The 13,795-nt window shown below is 40.8% G+C and overlaps 1 protein-coding gene across 3 annotated transcripts in view; it reads right to left on the bottom strand.

Moving 5' to 3' along the window:
- LOC139755838 (popeye domain-containing protein 3-like) overlaps positions 1 to 13,795 on the bottom strand; it is a 340,156-nt gene that overhangs the window by 133,896 nt on the left and 192,465 nt on the right. For all 3 annotated transcript variants that reach the window (XM_071674468.1, XM_071674451.1, XM_071674458.1), the window contains exon 5: positions 5,451 to 5,591. In XM_071674468.1, coding sequence (XP_071530569.1) covers positions 5,451 to 5,591 — 141 coding nt within the window. The remainder of the gene's footprint in view (positions 1 to 5,450; positions 5,592 to 13,795) is intronic.

Below are 13,795 nucleotides of genomic sequence, written 5' to 3'. Positions count from 1 at the left end.
CCACACCATATATTCTTAATACCTTCCACAGAGCATCTCTATCAACTCTATCATATGCCTTCTCCAGATCCATAAATGCTACATACAAATCCATTTGCTTTTCTAAGTATTTCTCACATACATTCTTCAAAGCAAACACCTGATCCACACATCCTCTACCACTTCTGAAACCACACTGCTCTTCCCCAATCTGATGCTCTGTACATGCCTTCACCCTCTCAATCAATACCCTCCCATATAATTTACCAGGAATACTCAACAAACTTATACCTCTGTAATTTGAGCACTCACTCTTATCCCCTTTGCCTTTGTACAATGGCACTATGCACGCATTCCGCCAATCCTCAGGCACCTCACCATGAGTCATACATACATTAAATAACCTTACCAACCAGTTAACAATACAGTCACCCCCTTTTTTAATAAATTCCACTGCAATACCATCCAAACCTGCTGCCTTGCCGGCTTTCATCTTCCGCAAAGCTTTCACTACCTCTTCTCTGTTTACCAAATCATTTTCCCTAACCCTCTCACTTTGCACACCACCTCGACCAAAACACCCTATATCTGCCACTCTATCATCAAACACATTCAACAAACCTTCAAAATACTCACTCCATCTCCTTCTCACATCACCACTACTTGTTATCACCTCCCCATTTGCGCCCTTCACTGAAGTTCCCATTTGCTCCCTTGTCTTACGCACTTTATTTACCTCCTTCCAGAACATCTTTTTATTCTCCCTAAAATCTAATGATACTCTCTCACCCCAACTCTCATTTGCCCTTTTTTTCACCTCTTGCACCTTTCTCTTGACCTCCTGTCTCTTTCTTTTATACATCTCCCACTCAATTGCATTTTTTCCCTGCAAAAATCATCCAAATGCCTCTCTCTTCTCTTTCACTAATAATCTTACTTCTTCATCCCACCACTCATTACCCTTTCTAATCAACCCACCTCCCACTCTTCTCATGCCACAAGCATCTTTTGCGCAATCCATCACTGATTCCCTAAATACATCACATTCCTCCCCCACTCCCCTTACTTCCATTGTTCTCACCTTTTTCCATTCTGTACTCAGTCTCTCCTGGTACTTCCTCACATATATATCAAAAATGCGGGAAACAGCGAAAAAAAAAAAAAGGAAGGAACAGAGAAGGGGGCCTGGTGAGGATATTCCCTCAAAGGCCCAGTCCTCTGTTCTTAACACTACCTTGCTAATGCGGGAAATGGCGAATAGTATGAAAGAAAGAAAGAAAGAATATATATATATGTGAGAAATACTTAGAAAAGCAAATGGATTTGTATGTAGCATTTATGGATCTGGAGAAGGCATATGATAGAGTTGATAGAGATGCTCTGTGGAAGGTATTAAGAATATATGGTGTGGGAGGCAAGTTGTTAGAAGCAGTGAAAAGTTTTTATCGAGGATGTAAGGCATGTGTACGTGTAGGAAGAGAGGAAAGTGATTGGTTCTCAGTGAATGTAAGTTTGCGGCAGGGGTGTGTGATGTCTCCATGGTTGTCTAATTTGTTTATGGATGGGGTTGTTAGGGAGGTGAATGCAAGAGTTTTGGAAAGAGGGGCAAGTATGAAGTCTGTTGGGGATGAGAGAGCTTGGGAAGTGAGTCAGTTGTTGTTCGCTGATGATACAGCGCTGGTGGCTGATTCATGTGAGAAACTGCAGAAGCTGGTGACTGAGTTTGGTAAAGTGTGTGAAAGAAGAAAGTTAAGAGTAAATGTGAATAAGAGCAAGGTTATTAGGTACAGTAGGGTTGAGGGTCAATTCAATTGGGAGGTGAGTTTGAATGGAGAAAAACTGGAGGAAGTGAAGTGTTTTAGATATCTGGGAGTGGATCTGGCAGCGGATGGAACCATGGAAGCGGAAGTGGATCATAGGGTGGGGGAGGGGGCGAAAATTCTGGGAGCCTTGAAGAATGTGTGGAAGTCGAGAACATTATCTCGGAAAGCAAAAATGGGTATGTTTGAAGGAATAGTGGTTCCAACAATGTTGTATGGTTGTGAGGCGTGGACTATGGATAGAGTTGTGCACAGGAGGATGGATGTGCTGGAAATGAGATGTTTGAGGACAATGTGTGGTGTGAGGTGGTTTGATCGAGTAAGTAACGTAAGGGTAAGAGAGATGTGTGGAAATAAAAAGAGCGTGGTTGAGAGAGCAGAAGAGGGTGTTTTGAAATGGTCTGGTCACATGGAGAGAATGAGTGAGGAAAGATTGACGAAGAGGATATATGTGTCGGAGGTGGAGGGAACGAGGAGAAGAGGGAGTCCAAATTGGAGGTGGAGGGATGGAGTGAAAAAGATTTTGTGTGATCGGGGCCTGAACATGCAGGAGGGTGAAAGGAGGGCAAAGAATAGAGTGAATTGGAGCGATGTGGTATACCGGGGTTGACGTGCTGTCAGTGGATTGAATCAAGGCATGTGTATGGGGGTGGGTTGGGCCATTTCTTTCATCTGTTTCCTTGCGCTACCTCGCAAACGCGGGAGACAGCGACAAAGCAAAAAAAAAAAAAAAAATATATATATATATATACATATATATATATATATATATATATATATATATATATATATATATATATATATATATATATATGAACAAAGTGCATAGCAACGCGCACCTTCATAGAACATAGTACATACAAACCTCCAACAGCCAGGATCGAACCCAGGACCACTGTGCCGCAGGTGGGAATGCTACTGCTAGGGTATATGCCTGGCTAATAGGAAATAACTATTCGAATACTATGTACTCGAATACCCTTCGTCTCGCACTGGTGAGCAATGGGGTTTACACCAGTCATTTCCCAAAAGGCGCACCCAGCCAGCAGATAGCATTTTACCGAACCTAACTGCACAACGCGGAGGTATATGAATACGAACAAAGTGCATAGGAATGCGCACCTTCATAGAACATAAAAACCTCGAACAGCCAGGATCAAACCGGGACCCCTCTGCTACAGGCATTGTACAGTTAGGTTCGGTAAAATGCTATCTGTTGGCTATGTGCACATGTTGGGAAAAGACTGGTGTAGACCCTGTTGCTCACATCAGTGAAGGGGGCAAATGGGGAGGTGATGACAAGTAGTGGTGATGTGAGAAGGAGATGGAGAGAGTATTTTGAAGGTTTGTTACATGGGTTTGATGATAGAGTGGCAGATATAGGGTGTTTTGGTCGAGGTGGTGTGCAAAGTGAGAGGGTTAGGGAGAATGATTTGGTAAACAGAGAAGAGGTAGTAAAAGCTTTGCGGAAGATGAAAGCCGGCAAGGTGGCGGGTTTGGATGGTATTGCAGTGGAGTTTATTAAAAAAGGGGGTGACTGTGTTGTTGACTGGTTGGGAAGGTTATTTAATGTATGTATGACTCATGGTGAGGTGCCTGAGGATTGGCGGAATTCTTACATAGTGCCACTGTACAAAGGCAAAGGGGATAAAAGTGAGTGCTCAAATTAGAGAGGTATAAGTTTGTTGAGTATTCCTGGGAAATTATATGGGAGGGTATTGATTGAGAGGGTGAAGGCATGTACAGATCATCATATTGGGAAAGAGCAGTGTGGTTTCAGAAGTGGTAGAGGATGTGTGGATCAGGTGTTTGCTTTGAAGAATGTACGTGAGAAATACTTATAAAAGCAAACAGATTTGCAAGTAGCATTTAAGGATCTGGAGAAGGCATATGATAGAGTTGATATAGATGCTCTGTGGAAGGTATTAAGAATACATGGTGTGGGAGGCAAGTTGTTAGAAGCAGTGGAAAGTTTTTATCGAGGATGTAAGGCATGTGTACGAGTAGGAAGAGAGGAAAGTGATTGGTTCTCAGTGAATGTCGGTTTGCGGCAGAAGTGCGTGATGTCTCCATGGTTGTTTAATTTGTTTATGGATGGGGTTGTTAGGGAGGTGAATGCAAGAGTTTTGGAGAGAGGGGCAAGTATGCAGTCTATTGTGGATAAGAGAGCTTGGGAAGAGAGTCAATTGTTGTTTGCTGATGATACAGCGCTGGTGCCTGATTCGGATGACATACTGCAGAAGTTGGTGACTGAGTTTGGTAAAGTGTGTGAAAGAAGAAAGCTGAGAGTAAATGTGAATATGAGCAAGGTTATTAGGTACAGTAGGGTTGAGGGACAAGTCAATTGGGAGGTAAGTTTGAGTGGAGAAAAACTGGAGGAAGTGAAGTGTTTTAGATATCTGGGAGTGGATTTGGCATCACCACTACTTGTTATTACCTCCCCATTAGCCACCCTTCACCATTGTTCCCATTTGTTCTCTTGTCTCACGCACTTTATGTACCTCCTTCCAAAACATCTTTTTATTCTCCCTAAAATTTAATGATACTCTCTCACACCAACTCTCATTTGCCCTCCTTTTCACCCCTTGCACCTTTCTCTTGACCTCCTGCCTCTTTCCTTTATAAATCTCTAAGTCATCTGCACTATTTACCTGCAAAAATCGTCCAAATGCTTCTCTCTTCTCTTTCACTAATAATCTTACTTCTTCATCCCACCACTCACTACCCTTTCTAATCTGCCCACCTCCCACCTTTCTCATGCCACAAGCATATTAGCGCAAGCCATCACTGCTTCCCTAAACACATCCCATTCCTCCCCCACTCTCCTCACATCCTTTGCTTTCTCCTTTTTCCATTTTGCACTCAGTCTCTCCTGGTACTTCCTCACACAAGTCTCCTTTCCAAGCTAACTTACTCTCACCACTCTCTTCACCCTAACATTCTCTCTTCTTTTCTGAAAACCTCTACAAATCTTCACCTTTGCCTCCACAAGATAATGATGAGACATCCTTCCAGTTGCACCTCTCAGCACATTAACATCCAAAAGTCTCTCTTTCACGCACCTATCAATTACCACGTAATCCAATAATGCTCTCTGGCCATCTCTCCTACTCACATATGTATACTTACGTATATCTCTCTTTTTAAACCAGGTATTCCCAATCACCAGTCCTTTTTCAGCACAAAAATCTACAAGCTCTTCACAATTTTAATTTACAACACTGAACACCCCATGTACACCAATTATTTTTTCTCAAGCGCACAATTAAAGCTATTAAGTGAAAATTAATTTTGAATACTAACTAAAATCTTAAAAGCAAAGAAATAAGAACTATTAACCTGATCTTACAGTTTATAGTTTCCTGCAGTAGTTTCATGTCTTATTTACTTACAATGCAATTAATGTGCTACTGAGTGTAATACTCAATGTTTATGAGATTAGTAAACCTTATCATAACCATCTGTAGTGTGCTCTGGTGCAGTTATTGGAGCTAACACTGCATAAAATATAAAAAAAAAAAAATGAATGAACTATTCCCTACCAAGAGTTAATCTGAAAAATATAACAAGAAAAGATAAACCAATGTCAGAGAAATTACTCAAGAATGAGAATGGTTGGTGCCTCCTCCCAGAACAAGGACAGAAAATTACCTGCATGAGTTTCTTGACCACATCACGGCCTAAGATGTGGTCAAACACGGCTTGCAGGAATTGGTCCCCCATTATGGTGAGTTTGAGCTTGTCCCGGTGCCAGATCAATACCCTGGAATCTTCAATGGCTGTCGCTGACACCTGGCAGAGGTACAGAGTAGGCTAAAAGAATGATAATCCTTGAACAGGCTTTTCAGATGAAAACGAGTTCATGATAAAATATGGACTGTCCACTTTAGAAGTATGAAAAAAGTCAGGTCAGCACAGCATGAATATCTAACATCTACCTAATAAATACAAACCTGAGATGAGAATCTAAGCTTATATTGTGGAAATCCTTGGCAAGCTAATTTGGTTGATGTGCAAAAAGACAGTAAAATCATGAAAGCTACATAATGATACTGAGAAAACACACTGCTCAAAATGTGCGACTAATGAATATTTTAGATTTACTTGAGAGTCTATTGTGATTTTTTTGAATTGCATGAATTTTGAAACAATTTTGAAACAATTTTGAAAAATTATATATGGCTGAGTGGTTGAACAGAATCATAATTAAAAAATACATTCATTATGACAAGAGACCATGAAGCAGCAGTCTACTAGCTTTAGTTCAGAATTATAACAACTGAAGTTTACATCAGTTCAAATCATAATAAAAAAATGACAACACATCTTTATGGGATGTGTCAACATGAGGATTGGCAATAAACATTTACAAGTTCTCAAGAAGGAATATCTTCTCAATATCACAATTAGAATATTAAAGTTTTGGACATCAAACCTGCAACCTACACATTAATAGATAGACAGCTTTACAGAAGGGGAATTAGACAGATATGAAGTGATCTGTGTGAACAGATGGGTTTCATGAATTTTGATATGACCAATACCACTAGTGTTATCTTAGTAGGAATGGTAAGCATGAATGCAAGACAAATTTCGTAGTAATTATGGTAGCCCCACTTCACAGTTTTTCCAAAAAATATGAATTCAACGCATCATTGATCATAGACTTTTGTGGTGTAGTGGTTACCATTTCTGACTGTTAAGCATTCATGGGACACTCAGGGTCAAGCGCATAGGTTCAAATCCTGGTTGAGGTAGTCAGTCTACAGTCAACCCAGCTATTCATTCATCCCAATGGGTTGTTAAAGTAAATGGGTGCCTGGATCAGGCAAGGGGAGTGAAAATGTTTTTCAGTGACTGGAGCCTGAACAGTAGAAGGGTGAAAGATATGCACAGAATAGAGTGACTTGGAACAATGTGGTATACTGGGGTCAATGTGCTGTCACTGGACTGAACCACAGCATGTGAAACGTCCGCAGTAAACCATGGAAAGGTCTGTGGGGCATGGGTGTGGATAGGGAGATGTGGTTTCAGTGCATTACAGGTGACAGCCAGAGACTGAGTGCGAATGAATGTGGCCTACTGCGTCAGTTTTTCTGGCGCTACCTCACTGAAGGAGAGGGTAGTGATGCTCCTTCCTATGGGGCGAGAAAGTGCCAGAAAATTCTCCTGGATGCATCTATAAAGTGCCATGTGGAAATTGTGATAAGTTTTATGTTGAGCAGACTGGTAAGGATCTTTCTGTTAGACTCAAGCAACATAAATATAGTATAAGAACAGACAAGAATCATATGCCTTGTTTAATCACATTAAAAACTACGATCATTGTAATGACTGGAGTAATGCTATCTCAGTTATTAACTCTAACTCCAGTACCACAAGAAATATCATTGAATCTTCTATTATCAAATACACAAAGAATTACAACCTTAATATTAGTGAAGGTCTATACAAAGTGGATAGCTTTATTGCTGATAAAATTTGTAAACAATTTCCCCTTCTTGTCCACATTATAAGTTTATGATATGCTCGTCATCTGTCTTGGACAATCACTCGTTTACCATAAGGTGTCCTATCTACGTCTCTTTGTTGTACATCAGCTGACATACATTTCTTTCTTGTATCCCCCCGATGATACAATTATTACACGAAAGTGCACTTGGGAACTTATTGCGTTTCATTTTCCCTGTGGACTCACAGGAATATATGTATATGTATGTATATGCGTATGTATGAGCGTTTATGTATATATATGTGTATATGTGTGGATGGGCCATTCTTCATCTGTTTCCTGGCGGAACCTTGCTGATGCAGGAAACAGCAGTTACGTATGATTATAAAAATACTATATTATTTATTTTGCTTTGTCGCTGTCTCCCATGTTAGTGAGGTAGTGCAAGGAAACAGATGAAAGAATGGCCCAACCCACCCACATACACATATATATACATACACGTCCACACACGCAAATATACATACCTATACATCTCAACATATACATATATATATACACACACAAAGACATATACATATATACACATGTACATAATTCATAGTCTGCCTTTATTCATTCCCATCGCCATCTCGCCACACATGAAATAACAACCCTCTCCCCCCCTCATGTGTATGAGGTAGTGCTAGGAAAAGACAACAAAGGCCACATCTGTTCACACTCAGTCTCTAGCTGTCATGTAATAATGCATCGAAACCACAGCTCCCTTTCCACATCCAGGCCCCACAGAACTTTCCATGGTTTACCCCAGACGCTTCACATGCCCTGGTTCAATCCATTGACACCATGTTGACCCCGGTATACCACATCGTTCTAATTCACTCTATTCCTTGCACGCCTTTCACCCTCCTGCATGTTCAGGCCCCAATCACTCAGAAGCTTTTCTTTAAATGATGAAAAATGTCTGAAACTGCTTCTTCTACCCAAAAATACTGAAAAACTTTGAAATGAATAATCATGAAATATCTTAAAATTTGTAATAATAATTTTTTTTCAATTACAGGAGTTAATGATCCCAAAACAATAAATCAACATCAAAATCATATTCAGCATTAAGAATAGGCCCCATGCCTAGCTTCTTTTTTTTTTTATATTATTATACTTTGTCGCTGTCTCCCGCGTTTGTGAGGTAGCGCAAGGAAACAGACGAAAGAAATGGCCCAACCCCCCCCATACACATGTATATACATACGTCCACACACGCAAATATACATACCTACACAGCTTTCCATGGTTTACCCCAGACGCTTCACATGCCCTGATTCAATCCACTGACAGCACGTCAACCCCGGTATACCACATCGATCCAATTCACTCTATTCCTTGCCCTCCTTTCACCCTCCTGCATGTTCAGGCCCCGATCACACAAAATCTTTTTCACTCCATCTTTCCACCTCAATTTGGTCTCCCTCTTCTCCTCGTTCCCTCCACCTCCGACACATATATCCTCTTGGTCAATCTTTCCTCACTCATTCTCTCCATGTGCCCAAACCACTTCAAAACACCCTCTTCTGCTCTCTCAACCACGCTCTTTTTATTTCCACACATCTCTCTTACCCTTACGTTACTCACTCGATCAAACCACCTTACACCACACATTGTCCTCAAACATCTCATTTCCAGCACATCCATCCTCCTGCGCACAACTCTATCCATAGCCCATGCCTCGCAACCATACAACATTGTTGGAACCACTATTCCTTCAAAACATACCCATTTTTGCTTTCCGAGATAATGTTCTCGACTTCCACACATTCTTCAAGGCCCCCAGAATTTTCGCCCCCTCCCCCACCCTATGATCCACTTCCGCTTCCATGGTTCCATCCGCTGCCAGATCCACTCCCAGATATCTAAAACACTTCACTTCCTCCAGCTTTTCTCCATTCAAACTTACCTCCCAATTGACTTGACCCTCAACCCTACTGTACCTAATAACCTTGCTCTTATTCACATTTACTCTTAACTTTCTTCTTCCACACACTTTACCAAACTCAGTCACCAGCTTCTGCAGTTTCTCACATGAATCAGCCACCAGCGCTGTATCATCAGCGAACAACAACTGACTCACTTCCCAAGCTCTCTCATCCCCAACAGACTTCATACTTGCCCCTCTTTCCAAAACTCTTGCATTTACCTCCCTAACAACTCCATCCATAAACAAATTAAACAACCATGGAGACATCACACACCCCTGCCGCAAACCTACATTCACTGAGAACCAATCACTTTCCTCTCTTCCTACACGTACACATGCCTTACATCCTCGATAAAAACTTTTCACTGCTTCTAACAACTTTCCTCCCACACCATATATTCTTAATACCTTCCACAGAGCATCTCTAACAACTCTATCATGTGCCTTCTCCAGATCCATAAATGCTACATACAAATCCATTTGCTTTTCTAAGTATTTCTCACATACATTCTTCAAAGCAAACACCTGATCCACACATCCTCTACCACTTTTGAAACCACACTGCTCTTCCCCAATCTGATGCTCTGTACATGCCTTCACCCTCTCAACCAATACCCTCCCATATAATTTACCAGGAATACTCAACAAACTTATACCTCTTAAGAAAATCTATTTTCTGACAAAAAATGCAAGGTGTTTTTCTGGCCAAAAACTTTTTTCTTTCAAAACTGTAATAGAATTATAAAAGTAATTCATACTTGAAGTGATAGAACAAACAGGGACAAATCTTGTGAATACTCATGAAATATTATAAGCACGTACTCATTTACGGGCTTAATTACAGGGCTAAACAACCCCTAAATAATACATCAACTCCAAAATCATATTCAGCTTGAAGAATAGCCCTTACACTGGTTTTGAAGGATATCTATACTCCCAAGAAAAATAGAAAAAATGGTATTTTCTTTACCGAAAAAATTTTTGTCTTAGAATTGGAATAATATAACATAATGAAATGATTCTATAAACAAGATTATACTGTAAAATATATCATAATGTTTCCTCTTACCAACAAATACCAAATAAATATGAAGTGAGTTGTCAGAAAATTTACAAATCCTGTACTTATTCAAATGCTTAATAACACAAATTACTGGCTCTGACAAAATTTCAATCCTCGAAATGTATTCAGCGTGAAAAACTGGCCCTATATTCAAATTCTGAAGGAAATCTATTTTCTGAAGAAAAAACAGCAAAAAATGCAGAGGGTATCATTCGTGCCTAAAAACATTTTTTTCAGAATTAGAATATAACATAATGAAAGGCCTCTACACTTGAAATTATACAATAGAATAAAGCATAATGGACAGGTCCCAATGTTGCCAGATTAAAGAGGTACAACCTGTAATGTGTTTCTCTAGGAAATCTATTTTCCAATGGAAAATTGCAAAAGATGCAAAAATAGTTCTGGGTATTTTTCAGGCCAAAAAAACTGGTTCCTTTCAGAACTGGACTATTACATAATGAAAAACTTCTATACTTAAAAGTGTAATGCAAAGCATATGTTTCCTCTGGCTATCAGATACAAAATGAATGTGATACAATTGTCATGAAATATCTGAATCCTGTAATCATTTAAATGCTTTATTACAGGACTTATTGGCCCCTAAACATATATGAGTCCCAGAAACATGTTCAGCATGAAGAATAGGACTGATATCAAGGTCTTGAAGGAAAGCTATTTTCTAAGGAAAAATAGCAAAAAATATAGATAATAGTTAAAGACAAGGGAGCAAATGGGAACTTCAGTGAAGGGCGCTAATGGGGAGGTGATAACAAGTAGTGGTGATGTGAGGAGATGGAGTGAGTATTTTGAAGGTTTGTTGAATGTGTTTGATAATAGAGTGGCAGATATAGGGTGTTTTGGTCAAGGTGGTGTGCAAAGTGAGAGGGTTAGGGAAAATGATTTGGTAAACAGAGAAGAGGTAGTAAAAGCTTTGCAGAAGATGAAAGCCGGCAAGGCAGCAGGTTTGGATGGTATTGCAGAGGAATCTATTAAAAAAGGGGGTGACTGTATTGCTGACTGGTTGGTAAGGTTATTTAATGTATGTATGACTCATGGTGAGGTGCCTGAGGATTGGCAGAATGCGTGCATAGTGCCATTGTACAAAGGCAAAGGGGATAAGAGTGAGTGCTCAAATTACAGAGGTATAAGTTTTTGAGTATTCCTGGGAAATTATATGGGAGGGTATTGATTGAGAGGGTGAAGGCATGTACAGAGCATCAGATTGGGGAAGAGCAGTGTGGTTTCAGAAGTGGTAGAGGATGTGTGGAACAGGTGTTTGCTTTGAAGAATGTATGTGAGAAATACTTAGAAAAGCAAATGGATTTGTATGTAGCATTTATGGATCTGGAGAAGGCATATGATAGAGTTGATAGAGATGCTCTGTGGAAGGTATTAAGAATATATGGTGTGGGAGGCAAGTTGTTAGAAGCAGTGAAAAGTTTTTATCGAGGATGTAAGGCATGTTTACGTGTAGGAAGAGAGGAAAGTGATTGGTTCTCAGTGAATGTAGGTTTGCGGCAGGGGTGTGTGATGTCTCCATGGTTGTTTAATTTTGTTTATGGATGGGGTTGTTAGGGAGGTGAATGCAAGAGTTTTGGAAAGAGGGGCAAGTATGAAGTCTGTTGTGGATGAGAGAGCTTGGGAAGTGAGTCAGTCGTTGTTCGCTGATGATACAGCACTGGTGGCTGATTCATGTAAGAAACTGCAGAAGCTGGTGACTGAGTTTGGTAAAGTGTGTGAATGAAGAAAGTTAAGAGTAAATGTGAATAAGAGCAAGGTTATTAGGTACAGTAGGGTTGAGGGTCAAGTCAATTGGGAGGTAAGTTTGAATGGAGAAAAACTGGAGGAAGTAAAGTGTTTTAGATATCTGGGAGTGGATCTGGCAGCGGATGGAACCATGGAAGCGGAAGTGAATCATAGGGTGGGGGAGGGGGCGAAAATCCTGGGAGCCTTGAAAAGTGTGTGGAAGTTGAGAATATTATCTCGGAAAGCAAAAATGGGTATGTTTGAAGGAATAGTGGTTCCACCAATGTTGTAAGGTTGCGAGGCGTGGGCTATGGATAGAGTTGTGTGCAGGAGGGTGGATGTGCTGGAAATGAGATGTTTGAGGACAATGTGTGGTGTGAGGTGGTTTGATCGAGTAAGTAATGTAAGGGTAAGAGAGATGTGTGGAAATAAAAAGAGCGTGGTTGAGAGAGCAGAAGAGGGTGTTTTGAAATGGTTTGGGCACATGGAGAGAATGAGTGAGGAAAGATTGACCAAGAGGATATATGTGTCGGAGGTGGAGGGAACGAGGAGAAGTGGGAGACCAAATTGGAGGTGGAAAGATGGAGTGAAAAAGATTTTGAGTAATCGGGGCCTGAACATGCAGGAGGGTGAAAGGCGGGCAAGGAATAGAGTGAATTGGATCGATGTGGTATACCGGGGTTGATGTGCTGTCAGTGGATTGAATCAGGGCATGTGAAGCGTCTGGGGTAAACCATGGAAAGTTGTGTGGGGCCTGGATGTAGAAAGGGAGCTGTGGTTTCGGGCATTATTGCATGACAGCTAGAGACTGAGTGTGAACGAATGGGGCCTTTGTTGTCTTTTCCTAGAGCTACCTCGCACACATGAGGGGGGAGGGGGATGGTATTCCATGTGTGGCGAGGTGGCAATGGGAATGAATAAAGGCAGACAGTGTGAATTGTGTGCATGGGTATATATGTATGTGTCTGTGTGTGTATATATATGTGTACATTGAGATGTATAGGTATGTATATTTGCGTGTGTAGACGTGTATGTATATACATGTGTATGGGAGTGGGTTGGGCCATTTCTTTCGTCTTTTCCTTGCGCTACCTCGCAAACGCGGGAGACAGTGACAAAGCAAAATGAATAAATAAAAAATAGTTAAGGATAGTTTTTCTGGACAATTTCTTTTTCATAAATGGAATATATAACATGATGAAAGCTTCTGTATACAAATAACATAAAACATATAACAACAGCACCTCGGGTCTCAGTAATGAGTGTGTTCTGTCAGGTTCCACAAAAGATAAGTAGAAAAAAATTTTGATGACTTTCTACAGTGGAGAAATTTCCTCTGTGAGAGGCTACACAGTCTTTTGAAACATATAATGAAACAGCCACAGCCTCTCCTCAGAGTCCTGTTAAGAACAATAACCAGTCCTCATCAGTTAGTACTACCAGATGGGACACTATGTTGCCAGATAGGACACAATGCTGCCAGGCAGGACACTGTACTGCCAGGTGGGACACTATGCAGCCAGATGGGATACTATGCTGCAAGTGGGACACTGGTCTGCCAGGGGGGATACTGTACTGCCAAGGAAGACAATGTGCTGCCAGGCAGGGCATTATGCTGCCAGTTGAGATACTATACTCTCAGGTGGGAACTATGCTGCCAAGTGGGACATTGTAATACCAGCTGGGAAACTGAACTGCTTGATGGGACACCATACTGCCAGGTGGGGCACTATACTGGTGGGTGGGACACTGTACTG

Source organism: Panulirus ornatus, chromosome 2, assembly GCF_036320965.1.
Source record: "Panulirus ornatus isolate Po-2019 chromosome 2, ASM3632096v1, whole genome shotgun sequence".
Classification (NCBI taxonomy): Eukaryota; Metazoa; Arthropoda; class Malacostraca; order Decapoda; family Palinuridae; genus Panulirus; species Panulirus ornatus.
This window is presented reverse-complemented; position numbering and strand designations above follow the sequence as displayed.